Genomic DNA, 21,513 nt, shown 5'->3' with positions numbered 1-21,513 from the left:
TTAACGCACTCGTTCCTGAATTAAAGAGCTCTGAGCTTCAGCTAACCAGCATGTGTGTTTCATTAGGTGTGAAGAGGGAGACGTGTAAAACTACGGGGGGGGGGGGGGTGAGACGATATGTGCAAGATTTGAAAGGTTATTTTCCTGTGTGTGAATAATTTGGCAGTTATAGACTGTTCAAGTGTGAACGAACACGACCCAGAACAATGGAGGGTTCAGGGGGAAACACAGGCTCATGTGCTTCACAGTAAAAAGACACAGCCTCACAGCAGAACTATATCTCAGCTCACACACGTCACGGTTACAGGACAATACGCTGCATCCTCCCAGACTGTTCCATGTTGTCATGAGTGGCGTGCGCTTCATGGTGACTGAGCGCCGGCGAACAACAAGACGTGGTCATTGACGCAGTCCGCTCACCGCTGAGCGAACCATAGATGGGCTGTGAAACGGGTCCAGGCCACAAAGACATCACATCACTGAATAGACTTGTTTTATGTCCTTTTTGTTTTCTATTCTTACTCTTCAGCACCTGTCTGAGATCCTCGGGGGCTTAGAGCAGCACCAGCGGCTTATTGTTCATGATAGTTATTTATTCTCTTATATATTAAACATACAGACGCGAATATCAGGAGTGAACTCCTCAGAGGTTTAAACTACCAGGAACGACGGCCTTTATATATACATATATATGTGTGTGTGTCTGTGTGTGTGTGTGTGTGTCTGTGTGTGTACGTGTGTGAGTGTACGTGGGTCAGAGTTAAGACTATAAAAAGGCACAGGTTGTTCAGGTTGAGGCGCCACTGAAATCAGAGCCTGCGTTGCAAATTCTAGTAAGGGGATAAGTCAAACATTAGGTAATCAACCACCCAATCCCCCTCTGTAACCAGCACACACACACACACACACACACACACAGACACACACACACACACACACACACACACACAGATCCTACGTGCGCCCTCCTGCCTCTGCCCCTTCCCACCGAGCACAGAAACAGTACAGCACGTCACCTCAGGCATTATCAGGTCCCGTCTGTCTACTTTCACACATACTAAAATATTCACTTCCCAGTGACCGACGACAGAAACACCAGGAAGGTGACGTCGCTGTGGTCAGCGGTGGCCGGGGGGGGGGGGGCTTCCTGAGCACATACTGCACCACGTGAGGAAGAGGAGGGAGGGACCTCGACTCCAGCCCCTTACACCCCCGACCACCTTGCCTCCCTCCCCCCCCCCCCCCATCCTCCCCTCAGTCTCTTGCTGTCACTCTCTCTCTCTCGTCCTACCCACACATCCCAGTTTCTGCCCTGTCACGCTCAGTGGCACAGCAACGGCAGACTGAGTTGCATCATCGCTCTGGTCTGAGCCGGGTCTGCTGCTGCGTCCCACAGAGCTTCAGACACAAGGCTGATCCTTCTTCATCGTGTTAATTAAAGGAAGAGGCTGATGTTCTTCTGTGTTCTGTCAACAACTCAAGACCAAAACACTCTCTCTCTATTTTATCTCCTGTCTGTCTGTGGCCTCTGGCACCAAACCCAGTGTGTGACTCACCGATATTTAATCAGTCCAGTTTGGACAATGATGGACGTCTTTGGCTCAGAGGGACAACAATTCCGGCTTCAGGATGAGATCAGACACTTGTTTTTGGTGTTTTCATCAGAGTAAATGTCCTCACTTAACATTTCAGCGGCGTCCGTGTGGTTGAGTTGCTCGAACCGTGTGTTTGTGACCTTTCTGCTTTAGCTCCACTGAAGTGCAACATTCAGATGTTATTTTATTTATCTACTGGACAGTTTTATAGATTTTATTGGATTTACTGGAGAACATCAACATCAGTTTACAAGCTGTAGCAGAGGCCAGTGGCGAGCAGCATCAAAACTGAACTTCTCATTGAGTCAAACCTAAACCACCACGTTTACGAACACGTGAAGCGAACCTTGCACCAAACAAGGGATGAGTCACGCTCCCCGATGATGCCTCCTCTCAGCACGCCATGATTTGAGCGACTGCTTTCTCTCGTCTCTGCTCAGCAGCAGCAGAACATGGAGGCTCCTCGTAAAGAATCTGCCTCTTGTCTTGTCCTCGGTCCGCTTTACTGCTCTTCTGCTCAGGACCACTGCACTGTAAAAACCGATATACAGGAAGGTCGTAACTGTCTCTGGGGTTGAGAGGATCTTGGAGCGTGCACGAGCATGCACGAGTGCCTAATGCGAGTCCGATGGAGTCATAGCTAATCTGTGAAGTCTAAACAGATATCCGAGAACAAGAGGGGAAACGTTTGTGTTTACCGGCTGCATTCCTGTCTTTTCTCATGACAACAAATCCTGAACGTGGAAGCCCAGAGACTCACACATCACAGAGCACCTGCGTCCACATGTTGTTTTCCTCACAACTGTTCCCCCAGAGCTGCAGTTTCTGGCCCCACGGTTCACCCTGAACAAGCTGCTGGTAACTGATACCACGGCACAAGTCCCATGTTTTAATTTATTTGCTCCATCTGATTTGTAAAAACCCCCCCCATTTGGGAACGTTTCTGAAAACGCTGGTTCTTTGTATTCCCACGTTCACAGCTGAAGGGTTTGATGTGTTAATGATCCATACCATAGACTGTAAATACAGTTGGACGACGCGTCTCCACTTCCTCCCACGATCCAGACGTGAAGCCAGGAGATCCTGGATAGGAACGCTGCCGTCTCGCACCGATGACGTGATGTAGAGCTGGAATCGCTGCAGCAGAGGTTTAGATACGGAGCTGCGGTATCAAGGTTACGCTGTGAAATGCCCCCGACCGATCGCAAATCAGTCTCAGCTGTCAATCTTGGCCTTTCACCTATTTTTTGTGAAATCGAATTACGAATTAAAACTAAAACTTATCAGAAATAAGAACATGTACATGTATTTTTTTAAGTTTGGTCCATGTCCCATCTGCTAACATAGAGGAGGCACAAGATGAAAAGTGTAGGGATCACCAAACTCATGAGGGGAATCGCGTTCGAGACTGTAAATAAAAGATGGACGACATGACGGCTCCCAAAAGTGAAGCCAAAGTGCTTCACTAGCCCCCTGGTGGCTGACTGCAGTACAGGTCATAAGCCCTGCCTCCTCCATGTTAGCAAATGTGACATGAACCACTACATCACCACCACACCAATACATTTTTCATTTTCGGTAGTTCTTATCACACTGATGATTATTAGTGTCCATGTTTCTGATCAGTTGGGTTTTAATTAGTTATTTGATTATATAAAAGCAGACAGAGACGTGATGATTGACAGCTGAGACGTGTGTGGATCAAAGGGAACTGGATTCACAGAATCTGGCTCCAGATGACGTCGCTAACGCTCGTGTCTGGAATATCTCCTCTTCAGCTTGGTGCAGTGGGGGGGAAGTGGGGGGAAGTGGGAGGAAGTGGGGACGTGTCGTTCCAGTAGTCGTCACGACATTTCACTCAAAGACAATGTCAACGTCATGCTGGACGATCACCAGAGTGAGAGTGATGCGTCTTCAGGGGACCATGAATGTTTGTATTGATTTACATGACAATGTCTGCTGAGGTATTTTACAGGTCATATATTTTCCATTTGACATTAAAATGAGGAAACCCAACGATGCAGTCGGTGCAGACACACATTCTTCATTAGTCCCGTAATTGTCTCCTTATCAGAAAAGACTCGGCCCCCCCCCCCCTCTGTAACGCCACCTCTACAGCGATGAAGAGCGTCTCATTCCAGTGATTCCTCAGTGCCTATGGGCAGTGGCACAGAGGGAGAGGGGTGGAGGGCTCAGATCCCACAGGGTCATCCACTGCCCCGGGTGCACATGGGGAAACACTTAGCTGCTCCCTTGTTGTTCCACTTCTCTATCTCTGTCTCAGAGTTTCTCTCTTTCATGCCTCTCTCCACGAACCATCCCATCCCACCGGCGCTCGCTCCTGACTCGGTGTCATGCACACGACTCTGCGTGTTTCAGTGTGAACGGGTGTTAAGATCGTTACCTGCAAAGTGGCCTGAACTCGTCGTGTCCTCATCGCAGCTTCTCTTTGATACCAGCGTTTTATTCCCTGCGCCACATTCTCAACGCTTGTAGCAGCTCACTCAGCTTCCCCCTGCAGCCAGAAGCAGAGCTGCTACTCTCATCACACGTCGGTTGTCTTTGGCAGCGGCAGCGACACCAATTTACCTGGTGGAGAAAAGAGAAGGTTATTCTACACCGGCAGTAAATTACAACTACGAGAATATTTTTGTTAGACTTCTGCCTCCCGACGGACTCTATATTGAGGCAAACATGCTTGTTTTTCTTTCGCTCACCGGTTCATGTACGGCCCCCAAAATTATAGCTCCACTTAATTTTTTGCCTCGTAGCTTGAAATGAGTCTGGAAACGTCTGTGCAGCCTCTCACATAAAGAGGCTGGAGGAGAGAACTGAGACATTATTTGTCTTCCCCACATGTTCCCGACCCGGACAATCTGCTGCCGCTGCTTCACAGGAGGAACCAAAGAGTTCCTGTGTGACATCAGGTACAAAGGGATGTTTCACCATCAAGCTCGGTGGCTAAAGTCTGTCATCCTGCGTTCTCGTGAAACAGAGCGAAGACAAACATGGCTGCCGTCAGTCACTCAGGTGTGATTGATCCGAGCTGTGACCCCGCCCTCCTAATCCTTCCTGATGAGGAGGACTCGTGTCACATCAGGTCCAGTCACCTGATGGACGGCCTGCAGCCAAGGTGGGACCCGACGGAGACAGCGTCCACTGACACGTCTCACTAGTCATCGTGTTAATACGTGGTTGTGAGAAGCTGCGACCTGATGCCTTCATCACCGGCCTGAGCAGCCTCAGGGGGGAAAGGCCCCGGCTGAAGAAACGCTCGCTAAACAGTGGAGGGAGGAACGAATCGATCATAATCTTACAAAGCAAATTACATGTCAACAGCTGTCACACAGAAACAATGTTATTTGGCGTTTTATTGCTATCCAATTACCAGCTATCGCTACGGAAAGCAACAGTGTTTGTACAAGTTGTCAGAGAGCTGCTTCGGCGGCGGTTTGTCATCTCAGTGTCTCCCCTCCTCTCGCTCCATATATCTTCTGTCTTCTGGGCTTCTCCTCCCACCCCACCCTCTGCTCTCCCCACATATGGGATTCACATTTGGCTTCTCCGAAACATTTTCTTAATGCGATATTATGATACATTATCTGAAGCCATTTACTCCCTGTCACCACCTCTCGTGTGGACACAAGCCGAGAGGGCCGAGGAGAGGCGGTCAGATTCTGTCCAGGTGAGTTATGAGCTTTTCACTCGACACCGCTCGCAGCACCGATCGTTTACAGCCTGAAAGTGTAACCAAAACACAAACGCTGCTGACGTGGGTCCCTCGCTCTCCTCCTCTCTCTAGGAGCCTGTTGGTGGCGTCTAAGTTTTCACCCTCTCCTGCTGCTGGCTGTAAATCGCCTCTGTCGAAGGTAGGTGTGTGTGTGTGTGTGTGTGTGTGTGTGTGTGTGTGTGTGTGTGTGAGGCAACAGAAGGTGAGAAATGTGGGGGTCAGCCGAGGTCTTTCAGGTAATTGTGCTTCTTAAACTTTTGACCCACTAAGTCCTACTTAGTGTGGTGCAGCTTGCTTCCCTTATTTCCCCCGAGAGTTTTGACTCTGCATACCAGGGAGTGTGTTGTGTGTGTTGTGTGTGTTGTGTGTGTTGTGTGTGTTGTGTGTGTGTCTTACAATAAGTGTCTGAACATATGCTGTCAGCCACACACAGCTCATGTTATTCTTTTTCCCCCCATTCTGGCGGGATTGTACTTATTGTTATTCCTCCACCGTTCGACCGCCCTTTTCTTTTCTAATCAGGCTATAAAAGAATTCCTGTCCCTGATTTGTTTGGTAACTCTTTAATAAACCATCTCTACCGAAACATTCCCGAGACCAGACGCACACTCGTGTAATCCATCGCAGTCATTTGGCAGCAGTTGTGTGTAAAGCCTCGGTGAAGTTACGAGCGCTCTTGTCTCAGGTTATCACCGACGCCTCCCTCTCCATTCATCAGGTTCTGACAGCGTCGGGGTGTCAGTCAGTCTGCGTGTTGACGTGGTTACAGGTTGGATCTGTGCTGCTGCTGTTTTCATCACACAGGCACTGACAGCACCGTCATGTAACTGTTTACAGACGAAGACAAATCACCCGGAATGAAATATCCACCAGGTGACTCGTGCGAGCAGCTGATCCTCTGGGTCCTGTAAAGTTTTAAATGTCTGTGATTAATACTCTGCTTTCAAATTGAAATGAATCTGTGTGTAGTTCTGTTCTGATCTGGTTTGAGTTTCTTATGACTTCATATTTAATATTTCTGCCTGCAGGTGGACCGTCTCCCGGCATCATGATCCCGGCTGTACGTTCAGCAGGGACGTTCCCATCAGGACAAGAAAACTAAGGTGACTTTGTTTAACTTCCCCCTCGTCCTCCTCCACACTTCCTCCCCCACCTGCACACCCCCACCCTCTTTTCATGGCTGGAGAAAGCGCGTGAAATGAGGGGCCACGAGGGGCCAGTTGTTTTTAAATAAACTAAATCTGCTAACAGTTTTATAACCCTGACCTCGTAAAACTGGCTGCAGCTTTTGGTCAGCTCTCTCCTGATGGGGCGAGCGGAGCCGTCCAGGGCTGGAATTCCCATTTGCCGCTGTGGAGCGTGTCGATGCGTCAGCTGGTGTGTGTGAGGGAAGGAGAGGGAGAGGGAGAAAGGGCGTGTGATATACGATTGCTGTGTCACGATCCACATGTGACGACCGTCCTCACAGACAGAGCATCCAGGCTGCTCCCTCTTTCTGGTGATTTCCCTGTAGAAGAAAAAGTGAGGCAGAAAGGAGAGAGAGAGAGAGAGAGAGAGAGAGAGCGAGCAAGAGGAGGTGAGAGAGACAGAGGGAGGAGAGAATAGCCTTCAGACAATCAGTGTGTGAGAGAGAGAGAGAGAGGTAGAAGCAGGGGGAGAGAGGAGCTGGCTGGCAAACAATAGTTGAACAACAATCCGTGTTGTGCAGGATCTCAGCGTCTCTGTGGTCCGGACGCCTCCAGGGTTCCTGCTGCCCGGTGCTGAAGGTAAGTCCACACAGCCGGAGGTCAAACCCCCGGATCAGCACTCGTCTTTCTTACAGGATGTTTTCTGATTCATATTCCACCAGATCCTCATCGTTTCTCTCTGACAGCCCTGAACTGTGGTTCTCTTACAGATGTGAGAGGACGTGATGCATGTTCGTTAAGGTTTTTCACACAGAGTTGGACGAGCTCACGTACAGAAGATGCTGACTTCCTGTTTTATAGACTGTTACTACTATCTTTACTGTCTTTGGAGACACTGTGATTCTGTCACAGGCGTGAGATGATGTGGCGCACGTTGGCTGTACGTTGATTTCCCCTCAGCTGTACGTGCAGGACACTCGGCCACAGAGTTCGACTTGAACTTCTTCTCACTTTTTCTCACCCTCCAGCTCAGGTGTGCATTCCTCTTTTACTGCAGGTATTTTCTGCTCCGCACGCGTCCAGAAACTGCAAGTGGTTGTGATTAGGACGCAGTGTGACATGATGTGTAATGGGAAGAAACATGTTTGTGTTGGCGCTGGTGGGAACACTAATCAGGCTCTGACAGCGAGGCTGGAAGGATAGTGGACCTCGTGGAGTGTGTGTGTGTGTGTGTGTGTGTGTGTGTGTGTGTGAGGTTAACAGCGGTGTGAATACGTTTGTGGATATGTGTTTTACAGGTGCATGCGTTTATGTCCATAAGTGTATGATTGACTTGGCCTGTGCTGCTGGAGCGTGAGGCTGCTGGCTCACGCTGGAGGCAGATGATGACAGATACAATGGACGCTGTGGTAGGTAGGAGGAGGAGGAGACGAGCTACCACTTCCACGGAGCTGAAGGAGAGAGGCGAGCGTGTGAGAAAGAAAGAGGGAGAAGGTGTTCAACTGAGAAATGAAGTGACTACAAAGACTGCGGGATAATGAGAGTGGGAAGAGAGAGAGAGAGAGAGAAAGTAAGTGGGAGGAAAGAGAGAGGGGAACAGGGAGGAGGGGATGAAGTGCCAGAGAGAGACACGATAAATAGAAGAAACAGAATGAAACTGAGATGTGTGAGAGAGGGAGAGAGCTGGAGGAGGTGACAGTGACAGAGTCTGACACGAGGAGGAAGAGAAGGAGCGAGAGAGAGAGTGAGACTGTGATGCAAACATCCCTCCAGACATCGCTCTCCACCTCCAGTGACACCAGATGAGAAACAGTTTGTGATGAAACGTCTGCATCCTCGCCTCGAACCAGAAGAGGAGGAGGAGGAGGAGGAGGAGGAGGAGGAGGAGGTGTGTTTGAAACATCTCACATTCAGCCAGGTGCAGATAGAAGCAGCTAGAGGAGTGTGTGGTTGGTGTTGTCTCATGTTTCATATTCTCACACATGCATACACACACACACACACACACACACACACACACACACACACACACACACACACACACACACACCATTGTGAGTGGATTTGTTTGGACAGTGCTGAAGCTGATAGACGCTTCACAACGTCTCACTCTCAGGACTGAGCTCCTGACAGATGGACGCTCTGCATGAAGCTCAGGAGAAGATGCTCAGCGCCGCCCTGCCACGCAGAGAAACCAGCCTGTGACTCCTGCGCTCGCTCCTCTCCACAGCGCCTCGGGCTCCGAGCTGAGTGGAGGAGTGATCTGGTTTCACAGCTTCTTGCCTGGAGCTCGCTGCCGTCCTCCTTCTCACTCTGCAGTGATGAGGATGGAGAGAACAGAGGAGGGAGATTCAGGATTTGAGGAGTTTTTCTCAAATCAACTCAAACACCTGGACTCCTCCCTGCTGAACATTAACAATACCCAGAAAGAAACACAGATGTGAGAATATTCTCACATTTATGTCCTCTGTGTCTTCTCTTTGTCTCTCCACTGTTTCGGAGAAGCCTAAATTGTAAAGCTAACACGAGATTAGCCGCGGCTCACATGGCCGCCGGTCATTGGCTGAACACTGCGCTCAAATCCACACTGTTTGTCTTATCTTTACTGGGGGGGATATATTTAGTGAGGAGCTTAGCTTTTAGGAGGCTGGCGCGTGGGGAGGGTAAGAGAGAGAGAGAGTGTGTGTGTGTGTGTGTGTGTGTGCGTGTGCGTGTGTGTGTGTGTGTGTGCGTGTGCGTGTGCGTGCGTGTGAGTGACAGAGTGAGAGGAAGCGCAAATTTGTGTGCGTGTGTTTCGGGAGCTGGCGTCAGTAGACAGTGAAAGAGCTTGGCACTCTGCATGCCAAACTGTGTGTGTGTGTGTGTGTGTGTGTGTGTGTGTGTGTGTGTGTGTGTGTGTGTGTGTGTGTGTGGCTGGAGGACAGGTCTGTGGGTCTGTACCCCCCCACCCCCCCACCCCACTCGCTCCAGTCAGGAATCTGCCCTTTAGTTTATTAAAAGCTGGTGAAACAATGGAGGGAGGTGAGGTGGAGGGTGTGTGTGTGTGTGTGTGTGTGTGTGTGTGTGTGTGTGTGTGTGTGTGTGTGTGTGTGTGTGTGTGTGTGTGTGAGACGCTGGGCAGCAGGGAGTGAATCAGAAGGTGGTACGATGACGATGATGATGATGATGATGATGATGATGATGATGTTGGAAGAAGGACACGGGGAGTGACAGACGTAGTGAAACTCGTGATGACTCATAGAATCCCTCTACCTGTCATTTCTCCTGATTCCTCCCCTTTGATGCACCTGTTTTCTGGGGGGGGGGGAGGTGGGGAGGTGGGTGAGATGGGGGAGGTGGGTGAGATGGGGGAGGTGGGGGAGGTGGGGGGCAGGGCTCCAGGTCGTCACAGCCACCGTCCCCCGGACAGCAGCTGTGTGCTCAGCTGCCGGCTGGAGGATCCCTCTGAAGATCTGGCTCCTCAGCTCATGAGCCATCGCAGACCAACATCCCAGCAATGTCCAGGGCCCCAGAGCAGCAGCACATTGTTCCACACAGCCCCCCCCCCCATACCCCCCCACACCCTGTATCTACATACGTGTGCCGGTTTGCATGTGTGAGAACAGAAACCCACATGTGAGGTGGGCAGGGGATATTTATACACGTGGAAATGTGGACTGAGAAATTCTGTCCCACACAACATATGGTGACAAGAGTCAAATCCGTCGGCAGCTTCACGACGGAACTTTGTTCGTTTCACTTCTATCTGTTGAAGACTTTGAGTTTTCACCTCAGATCTTTTGTCTCAGTGGTAAAGCGGAGCGACCGTCGGGCCGGGGCCACGATCACATGCTGGGAATCGAGTCTTCATTATACGTTTGTGTGTCGGCAGGATTTCACATAAACTGCTGAACACACTCCAGGAAACAAACAAACAATCCAAGACATTTAAAGGTGATTCTTCTAGAGAACAACTCATGGATCTGGAATCATTTAGACGACCAGATTTAACCCTGGTGTCATGAGGGGACTGCTGGTGGAGGCTGGTTCTCTGCTGAGTGACATTCTGGCTGATTTCCAGCAGGATCATGCAGAAGGTATTGAACCTTTCATGTAACTTGTTGAAAGGAAGAGACACGAGCCAGGGATTGTTTCACTGATTTCCCAGAATAGTTCCTGGATCTCGATCAGGTTTATTTAGAGGAATGATATTAACGAGTGTGTGCAGTAAAAATCAGGATGGAGTCGGCCTCTAGATGTGGATTTAGATGAACTATAAACCTGTAACTAGCACCAACGTGGATCTGAGATCAGTAGAGATCAGCACACGTTGCAGGACTATGTCCAGACAAAGGACTGTGGACGTCGGATCCAGGATTCAGTAAAGTAATAAGACCACCTCCTGTTTTCTTCTTAATTTCTCCCATAAGAACTTGTGGTGTTGTTGTGTCTCGGCCGAGGTTTGTGCTGAGTGACGGTCTAGTTTTTATTATTAATCGACCAAGCCCCCTAAGCTTGGAATCACCATCTCATAACTCCCAAAGTCCTAAAGCTTCAAACCAGAGAGACTGTGGTATGCATGGGGGGGGGCGGTTACGTACTTTTTTGGCCCCCGCAGATATTCTGAACCCAGACGGTATTTTTTTTGTTGCCGATTCGAGGCCCTTCTCCAACAACCTGCCCTGTGGCCATGCTGCTGAAGCTTTATCTACAAAAATTAAGAGCGGAATGTACGTAATTTGATTTGCTCTATGACATACGATCTGTCTTTTAATGAGCAGTAAATACAGATGTACAGATACGGCTCCACATTTAATTAGGAGTATAGTTACATGTACTACATCGACCCGTGGGCCTCCTCCTCCTCCTCCTGTGGTTTTCTAATTACTCTCTGAGTTCTGGGAATTCCACATCGGTGAGTTATCGAGGAGAACAGAATGCTTTTCATTTCTCTGGTTGTTGTGCCAAATTATTTAAGGTAGAATCTGTTTCAGAATAAATCTGAGCCAACGCACAAACATAGTCATGTCCCTGCCTGACTGGGTCCATGGGTTGAAACATAACCTCTAGGGTTAGGGTTAGAAACATGACCTTGAAACAACCTCCAGCCCGTTTTATTTTAAGTGTTGCCTCTTGCTAAACAGAACACAGCAGTAAAAGTGTGTTTTTATGTGCTCGGACTTCAGATGCGATCATTAGCATGTGCAGCTAACTAGTTTAATGTCGGCAGTAGGAACCAGGTTCATGGCGTCACAGGTTGGCACATCCACTGTCCAGCGTCTCCACACACTGTAAATTACTGTATTTCATTGTTATAGTCTTTACACTGTAAGTTCACTGCGCTGTTGTATCACACATTCATACGTCAGAGGCAATTAAGGGCTCAGTGTCTTGCCCAAGGGCACTTCAACGTGCCAGGGAGCGAACAACAACAACCCCTCGGGGACACTATCAAATATTAGGTAATGAAAAACATCCCAGTGAAGTATGAAAGCACTCGACACCTCAGTTCAAGACCAGTTGTGTTTCTGTTGTGGCTGAAACTCATCACCTTTAAAACTCCAGTAGTTCTTGTGAATACTGTTCCCCCTCCATGTTGTTACACACATCACCCCCCCGACCGTCTCCTTTCAGCTGCTACTCCTTCAGGTGGTGCGACCGAAGGACAGGGGCGTTACAACAGGGTGGCCAAACAAGGTTTAGATGTTGGCCCCCAGGAACCTTAACGCTCGTGGTACAGGAGAGAGCCGGTTTCTTCCTGCTTGAGTTTTGAGTTATGTATTTAATTCGTGTCCGTGTTCCCCTCCTCAGCTCTTTTAGCACCTTTGTTGCCATCGAGTGTTCAATTAAAAGCCTTTTACAAGATTCTGGTTTAACACACGTCAGCTGGAAACATTGAAAAGGCGTCTGGGCCCAATGTTGTTAATGTGACGGACGTTTCGTCACAGTCACCGGAGAAGGAATGAGAAGCTGCTGTCGTCTGGAAACATTTTTTAAGGTATTTGTATGAGTTTCGAGTTTTAAATCCATCGTCCTCATCATGTGCTGAACGCACGCAGATAATTAAGGACTGTGAAAATACATTTTAGGTGCAGCTCTCATTGAATCCTGCCTCCATCGGTCCAGGGTCTTGGCCTTTTTCCAGCTGCCCCTACAGAAATCACGTAAAACCACTTCTCAGGACGACTTGTTTTAGATAAACTTCAAACTTAGCAACATTGCAGCTCATTCAGGACGTCGCCCGTCTTCTCCAGCAGAACAGAACCACCCAGGGCTCTATGATCTGAGTCCAGGGCCGGTGTGGGAGAACTGGGAGAGAGGAGGCCACTCTGACCTTTACACTGGCCAGAACCTCCTGACCCGGCTCGTGTCTGCTTCGACCTACAGTACACACGAGACATCATCATCACACACAGACACACACTCAGTTTGCTCGCTCATGGTGCAACAATGAACTCACCCACTCAGATACTATCTCCATATATTATCCTAAAAGCCCCATCGCCTGAGGCAGCTGCCAGTCTGCGTGAATCATCAGCTTCCAAAGCTTAAGAGTGAGTCACCACCAGAGACTCTGATCATGACGTGTTGTCCCCTTGGACTGAGGGATGTCCCCTGTTCGTGCTGCAGCTACAGCAGAGCGGCCTCCGCTGCAACCAGGACCACGGCAAGAGAGATAGGTTGGTTGGTTGGTTGGTTGGTCAACTGGCTGCCTGGTTAGTTAGTTGGTTGGTTGGTTAGTTAGCTGGTTAGTCAGCAGGTTTACACAAAAACCACTGAACAGATTTCCACTAAACTTTGTGGGAGGAGGGAACATGAACCAAGAAATAACCTTTTATTAAATTGAGTGAATCCAGGAAACAATCATATTTGTAATTTGATTAAATTTAAGAGGTTTGAACTCCACTGAACAACATTGTCATTATTTCTGTTTTCTTTACTTCACAGTAGCACAAGAAAATATGGATTTTAAATTATGACTATAAATACACTAAACACAGGATTACGAGACACAGTCCTTTACTACAGTTACATCCTCTGTTCCTCATTGCAAGGTTCGGCTTTGGTTCTTGGATTATTAACGAAAGTGGTAAATTGCACCACTAATGTATTATATCATATTTATTAGGCACTAAGTTGATCATACATGTGGAGTCAAGGCTCCATGAGTGAGTCTGTGGGATAGCTTCTCTGCTGAGCAGGTACAGGACGCTGAGCTGTAGAGCTTTTCCAGCTGCGGAGGAAAGTGACGCTATGAGAGCAGGGCCAGTGATCCGTGAAACCAGAGAAACTCTGTGTGGAGCCAGGGGGGGGGGGGGGGGGGGGGGCTGCAGAGTCCAGTCAGTACCTGGCGTCAGCACAGGAGTGAACCATTATTTAACCTTGTTATAGAAATACATGGAAGCAGCTTCAGGTTTGCATTCTGGATCCTTGGTAGATAAAGATAAATCTTATTTTAGTTTGAAATGTGCTTCATGGTGCATATTTCAGAGTAAAGTCGTGTATCACGGGTTGAACAGTGTAAACCCGGGTTCAGGTAGTTTCCATCCCAGTCCTCTGGATGCACATTGAAGCTGGAGTGTGTAATCGGGTGTACGACCCACATGTAACGGGAACCTGAGGCTCAGAGGCTGGTGGGTGAGGGTCTGGGGGGGGTGGGGGGGTCGACAGGGGCCCAGCAGCAGGTTGATCCAGCCATGTCTCTACTTGAGCTGCTTCCTTCTGTCTTGTGTGGGACACCTCATGTGGATTTCATCTGTGAAAGGACCAGGCTGAGCAGGTCCTGACACCAGCAGCAGCGATGGGGAAACCAGTGGTCGTCGTGGGCCGGGTCCGACTGGCCGGGCTGGAGGTGCTGATGGGTGCTGGCTCTACGAAGCCCGGGCCGTCTGCTGTGTAAACCCTGCAGCACATGTTCGACGGGCCAACCAAACATCTTGGGGAGTATTTATTTTAACAGGCCAAATGATACTTCTATTTCTCTCAGGAGGAATGTTAAGGTTAAATGATTCCCCTCAGAAAGGAAAACACAGGGGCTGGAACGGGGACGGGGGAGGGGCCGCACGCAGGCTCCATGTGAACTGGATGGGTTCGGACATTTTAGTTCAAAAGAGGGAAAAAGCAGAAAGAGATTCATCATAAGTGGGAGATTTGATAGAATACCTGCTAATTTCCTCTGATTTAACTGTGCCAGACGGTGAATGTACTGCCTCCGGAGCACGAGGTCACGGGCTTCACACGCACACGCGTGTGTCGCAGAGGAAAGCTAACACAAGGAACACAGGCAAATACGACTTCGCTGGAATAAAGGTCTAACTGCAGAGTGACAGTGAGTTGTGTTGCATCATAAAAGTGCTTATAAAACCTTCTGAATTTAAAGGCACAATTCAAATATTTATTCAGAATAACACCAGCATTAAAACTTAGAATAAACTGAACTGCTGCTGAGTGTTTACATACTGCCTGAGTTTTATCTTTTAAGACATTTGTGATCATTTTTCAAGTGATTATTTCAGCAAACATTTTCATCTTAAAACTCTAAAAATATTATAAAATAATTAAGAGGAACGAGTGTTAAATGATTATAGAAACAAGACTCTACTCAGCCTGCAGATAAAGTGAAGATAAATATATCTCGAGGGTTTATCATAAGATCCATAGTTTCACCGAAACAAGCACAAATCAACTTTATGAACTGAGACAAGTAACTGGTGAATTCATCCATTACAACAAACTTTTGATCATAGAAGTATCTACAGAGAATCCACATATTTCTATACAGATTATTAATATTGAAAAGAAGAAAACTTGACCCACAGACTTCCATCATTACGCTCCCTGACCCCTCATGTGCACGCTCCTCTCCCTAACTCACAACACATTCCCTGTTAGCACCGATCTCCCTCGACACCGACACTAGTGTCAGGAGGACAATACAAAACTGTGGAGCTGGAAAAGAAACCCACACAAGTACAAGTAGGAATCTGCTGCGTGACCGGCAGCGGGCGAGCGGTCGTGAGACGGCTTGTTGGGAGAGCGATTTGTTTTTAATGAAAACGTGGTTGGTGGGGAGAGGAAAGGGCTGCAGGCTGTTTGTGCACGGATTAGGTTTCTCCTTCTGTAATAAAAGCACCAGGACTTGTGCGTGTACATGTGTGTGCAGTGTGTGGGTGTACAAGGGAAGCCGCGGAACTAAGGAGACAAAGTAGGCAGCCAGGTCTGGAGACACACACACACACACACACACACACACACACACACACACACACACACACACACACACACACACACACACACACTCATCAAACAGTTAATCACTAAAATTGGCTAAACCGTCTCTGAGAGTTTGTCTGGAGCTTCGTCCACTAAACTTCCCCGTGTGATCGTTTCTGCAGCGCTAACAGAAGTCCCCCTCTGATATTCCCTGTTTGTCTTCTCCCCTCAGTCTGTGGTGGATCCAGACGGCGGGGGATGGAGCGGCCCGACCAGTCCACCCTCCTCCCGCTTCTCTCCCTGCAGCCCGTTGACCTTGAACCTCCGCTGTGCTAGCAGCGAGGAACCAGAGGGAAACAGAGACACTCCCCTTTCGCTAAGACCCCGAAGCACACGACTCGTTGCGAGAGGCTGAAGGAACCGCGGACGAGACAACGTGTCGGACGTCCCGTCAGGATCCGGAGCCTCGGGGTGGCCCCATCATGAAACCTTCGATCTCTGCGGGGCCCCCTTCTGGCCTGCTGCTCGTCCTGATGTGCTGCCCCCTGCTGGGCTCGGTGCAGTCGGCCGGCGGCAAGAAGGCCGGTGATAATGGACACCCGCACCTGGGGGACTCTGACCCGGAGCGATGCATGAGGCACCACTTTGTGGAGACCATTACACATCCCATTTATAAGTGCAACTCCAAGGTGAGCCCCAAACACACACACACACACACACACACACACACACACACACACACACACACACAGGTTTGTACTTCTACACTAACCCCTTACCTCTTACCTTAACCATCACTACTAGACCCCGAACCTAAATCTAATTCTAATTCTAACCCAAACCCTGAAACCAGGTGTTAACCCTCAACACAAAGTCACAAAGATATCTGTACAAGCTCACACTCACACACACACACACACACACACACACACACACACACACACACACACACACACACGCCTTGTAAACCATCTGCTTTAGTAGATTTAGTCATACGTGATAACAAGTTGTTTAAACGAACTCATCCAGTGCTGATGACTGAAATCATTGTCCGTAAGTACGAGAGAAACTGTTTGTTCCAAACTGAACCTCAGAGACACAAAGAAAACCACAGAACAAGAGTCGTTTATCTCACTCACATTTTTCTGTCTCCTAGTTTTACTCTGACTGCCCCTCGTAGCCTCGGCCTCTCTCTCTCTTTCTCTCGCTCTATCTCCATCACTCCGTCATTTAGACGAGTCATGCTTGGTTTCTGAGGGACCGTGTGTGTGTGTGTGTGTGTGTGTGTGTGTGTGTGTGTGTGTCTGTGTGTGTGTGTGCACGGTGCTGGACGGGGGCCATGCTGCAGACACATTCTGCTCCTCAGCTGGGACTCGGTTTTGGCCGAGGTGGACGTCTCCCTGCCGGCCTGCTCTCTGCCAGGGGCCACAGGGAGGAGAGGGATGAAGACGGAGAGCTGATGATGAGGAGGCGTGGTGCTCGTTCTGTCTGAAGGGTCAGACTCACACTGGGGCTGCGAACACACACAGAGAGAACACAACCCCTCTGCCACATTAACGCCCGACGTCCACAAACACGTGTGGAAAAGCTGCTGGCCCCATTTTATTCTGAAAACTCTGACAATTGAAACTTTTGCAGACGTTCTCCTCCTGATGAGTTTTGACTTCCTCCTGTTTATAAGTTTTCAGGTGTGTTAGAAGGAACGTAGATTATTTCTGATCAGCAGCTGAAACACTCGTCTTGTTGTCTTTGTTTTAAACGTCTTAGCGAGGATGAAGCCTGAGAGACACTTTATGTAAAGACACTGACGATCCACTGAATTACAGCAAACAGGCGACGGCTGCAGTGGAAAGAGGTTTTCACTCCTCGGACTGAGCAGTTGTTCCTCCAGTGAGCGATCAGCTCGTTGGATTGTTTTAATGTTGAGTCTCTGAGCAGGAGGCCAAACCACAGCTCCGCTCAGGCGAGGCAGGGTTGAGCTCACTCACAGCGTGAACTGAGTTTCTATTACACCACACGGAGAACGTACAGGAAGCCCCGCGACTGGTTTACACCTCAGTGTGTGTGTGTGTGGCGTGTGTGTGTGTGGCGTGCATGTGTGTGTGTGTGTGTGTGTTGGTCATCTGCAGCCCAGGTATAGAGGCGGCTTCTGGAAGCTTTTCTCTCCCACAGTAAATTTGAATTTACAAGGACACACAAAACTTGTTTTACACACAAAGTTCAGTTTACTTGTCTGAGCCCTTAAGTGAGTTTCCATCCACTGTGAATCTGTGATGTTAAGTTCTGCTCATATTCAGGTGGATGTCTTTAATAAATGTCAAATGTTTTCATGTTCAGAAAACACATCTTTGCTCCGACTGTCCGTCGCTGCAGCTCCTCTGTTCAGCCTCCGTCTCAAACACTTGAGCTCCAGAAAACTGCTGAGATGCTTCGTTCGAATGTCACATGATGTCACGATGATCGGCCGAACTCCTGACGACGTGTCTCAGGAGCTTCAGTGTTTTCTGTCCCTCTAACACAGACTTTGTAACTTTGCAGAACTTTTATATTCACACAACCAGAGGAGACAAATCCCTTTGTGTGAATATTAGAGGCAGAAACAGGAGCTTGATTTTCCATTCGGGTGCAGAAGTCGATGGTTTCATTTAAACAGCGTCAGTCAAACCACAAAGAATAAAACATCGAGAAACCATGAGAGAAATATTAGGTTTCTGTTTGAAGAAGGTTTCCGTTTCTCTTCATCGCTCCACACGTCTCTCCTGCAGGCGTCACGTCTGTTTTCTTTTTCTGATTCTGTTTCTTATTATTCTTATTAATAAATCAACTTTTCCTCCTCATTAACAACCAAACATAAAAATACAATTTGGAATATTTAGAAAAATTCAGTTTTTTTGGATGAATGGATTGAAAATGCACAAAGCAGGTGGATGTAAAACCTCCTCGTGGAGACAGTTTGTCTTTCTTTGGTTGTAAAAGGAGAAAAGACAATAAATCTGGTGATGTATTCAGAGTTCTGATAGATTTATTCAGCCTGTATTACACTTAAGGCGTCTAATAAAAGATGTTATTGAGTTGCATTATGGGAATTGCAGCCCCGAGAGCTTGACTCACACGGGAGATCTGATGCTTCAGTGTTGGCCCAAGTTTAACTTTAACTTTTAAAGTTTTGATCACAAGATGTATTTTAGATTTTTAAAAGTTGGACTCTTTCAAACTTCTGTCTCTCTGAGCCTCTCTTCTGATTGGCTGATCGTTTCCTGAGGGCGCTGACTGTAAATCTGTGACATCACAAAGCTCCTGACGGCCCAGAGAAGGAACAGTTGTGCATTGTTAGCGTTTTGATAGCTTCACAATTTTTACCTGAAGAATAGAAACCAACATCTCACATTCAACAACATGAGACTTTTAAGTGTTTCATATTATCTATGATGTAAAGACGCTCCGTCCTCTCTGAGACGCTTCGATCTAGAACCTCTACACTTCTATTCTCCATCACCGGCTGAGTTAGCGTCCACTGTGTTATTCAATCTGACGCTGAGGAGGAGCAGGGAGGTGCTGAGAGACGGGAGGTGAAGAGGAGGAGCAGGGAGGTGCTGAGAGACGGGAGGTGAAGAGGAGGAGCGTCACACACGAGGAACTGTTGCTGTTTGACAGACTGATCCTGAGCAGGGACAAAGACAAATGGTCTTAAAGTGGAGACAACGCTCCTGATGTCTGTGTGTGTGTGTGTGTGTGTCTGTGTGTGTGTGTGTGTGTCTGTGTGTGTGTGTGTGTGTGTGTGTGTGTGTGTGTGTGTGTGTGTGTGTGTGTGTGTGTGTGTGCGTGCCACCCTGCCATGGCCCCAGACAGGCTTTTGTCAAAGTGGGCACACGGGTGGCGACACACAGCAGCTGACAGAAGGACGTGACACAGGAGTCTGTTTAGGGAGGTGACAGGAATGTGGTGACCCTCAGAGGAATGTCAGCCGGACGCTCGAGCACTAATCAGGCCGCTGTGTGTTTTTGATGTGTGTCTGGATACTGTGGTTCTGTGTGTGTGTGTCTGTCTGTGTGTGTGTGTGAGCTCTTGAGCTGCAGCAGGTGGAGGAATGTGGGGCTGGTTTTGTTGCTGTCTCTCAGTTTGCAGGTGCAAGGCCAAAGCGGTGGGACTCAAACCCACGACTCCCACGGCCTCGCTGTGCCCAGAGACCCCGTTTCTCATCCCTGTCAGATCCCCGAGGTCCTGAGGAAGCCGCCTGAATGACTTATCTGTGCTCTCTGTGTTCCAGATGGTGCTGCTGGCGCGCTGCGAGGGCCACTGCAGCCACACCACCCGCTCCGACCCCCTCATCTCCTTCAGCTCCGTGCTCAAGCAGCCCTTCAAGAGCACCTGCTCCTGCTGCCGGCCGCACACCTCCAAGCTGAAGGCCGTGAGGCTGCGCTGCTCCGGCGGGACTCGCATCACAGCCACTTACAGATACATCCTCGCCTGCAACTGCGAGGAGTGCAGCTGAGCAGGGAGCGGCGCCGTCCAAACCCTCCAGACTCTAAAGACCCAGCATTTTTCTTGGCCTCGGACGTTAATCTACAGCTTTCCAGAGCGTTTTGGTTGATTATTGGATCAGAGCATCGCCCCAGAGGACGGCAGCTCAACGTGCTCGTTGTGATGTTGGGAGTGACAGTTTGGAGCCATGGTACCACCCTCACACAGGCCTCAGCGTCGACCTGCAGCCCCGGGGACTCACACACAACATCTATACCCTCTCCTCTATGTGCATTCAATCAGCGTAAATCATCAGAAGCATATTTCTCCAGCACTCGAGGCCAAACACCACAAACTGCTGCTCCCACGAGGCAGCCGGAGACCCTCCTCACTGCCGAGAGAGAGGTCTGTAAACCACAGAGCTCTTTACAAATATCTGCTACAGGCTCCATTAAAGCTCCGGCGTGCGTTTGACGACAAAATGCAACACGGCTCGTTAAAGAGCAGCCTGGGAAAGGACGAGGCCCGGGGAGAGCGAGCGGATCCACATGTGGCAGCGAGAGAGGGCACCTGCGTTTACTCACCCTATAATATTCTACACGCTTTCCTCTCGCTGTGTAAAACACGAGCGGACAGCAGAGCTCATCACGGGAACTGTGGAAACGACGTAAAGGAAGAAGGCTCTGTCGTCCTCTGGGTGGCGCTGTGGACTCAGACTGTGGATCGGTGTTGATTTGAAATGTAAACTGTTCTCTTTGAATCTCTGATTGTTCCTGTCCACATTATTGAAACTTTCGCTGCGATCAGGAAACTGCTGCTTTGTGCCTGTGGTGTATTGTTACTAACGACACGTCCAGTGTTTCCCCGTCGCTCCGCGCTCGCCTGTGAACAGGAAGTCAAACTGTCGTCATCAGCCGCCATTTAAACTTCAACTCTGCTAGTTGCATTAAAAACTCATAAAACTCCATGAAAAGTTCACTTAGATTTGGAATAAACTGATTTTCTTGGGTTACGTTGAAGTAAAGAAACACCACGACGTCATATTCCTGAAATCAAAACTTCATCTGAAAACTTCATTGTGAAACTTCGAGTCCACTGAGTTTATGGTGTTTGAAACTTTAACTTTGAAACATCTGTCTGACCTGATGTGGTTTGAATTCCACTCTATGAAATTACCAGAAGATTATTTCAAGTTGTGCACAAATTCAGATGCAGAAGATAATAAAGAAATCTGCTTCAGACGAAGTTGGTGACGTCCAGATGTCAAATGGAGTGGAATCGATCAGATCTTCTGTCCGATCGTGTTTCATCCCGTCAGTCACAGAAAGTGAGAAATCAAACATCAGGCGACTTTCTACAAATCGCACAGAAGATAATTCAAACCACATAAATTCAGCTTTTCAAAGTA

The 21,513-nt window shown here is 48.7% G+C and overlaps 1 protein-coding gene across 2 annotated transcripts; it reads left to right on the top strand.

Annotated features, from left to right (window-relative positions):
- The first annotated feature begins 6,676 nt into the window (after positions 1 to 6,676).
- ndp (norrin cystine knot growth factor NDP) lies at positions 6,677 to 21,039 on the top strand. Of its 2 annotated transcripts, XR_004612427.1 has the most exons (4): positions 6,677 to 7,091; positions 15,877 to 16,333; positions 19,912 to 20,235; positions 20,272 to 21,039. XR_004612427.1 is itself a non-coding variant. In XM_034573328.1 (3 exons), the coding sequence occupies exons 2-3, from the start codon at positions 16,127 to 16,129 to the stop codon at positions 20,134 to 20,136; spliced, it is 432 nt and encodes a 143-aa protein (XP_034429219.1). In that variant the 5' UTR covers positions 6,677 to 7,091; positions 15,877 to 16,126; the 3' UTR covers positions 20,137 to 21,039. The 2 variants fall into 2 exon arrangements, 1 of the variants encoding a protein (XP_034429219.1); XM_034573328.1 differs by having other exon boundaries at positions 19,912 to 21,039.
- Positions 21,040 to 21,513: the final 474 nt, after the last annotated feature.

Source organism: Hippoglossus hippoglossus, chromosome 21 (genome assembly GCF_009819705.1).
Source record: "Hippoglossus hippoglossus isolate fHipHip1 chromosome 21, fHipHip1.pri, whole genome shotgun sequence".
NCBI lineage: Eukaryota > Metazoa > Chordata > Actinopteri > Pleuronectiformes > Pleuronectidae > Hippoglossus > Hippoglossus hippoglossus.
This window is presented reverse-complemented; position numbering and strand designations above follow the sequence as displayed.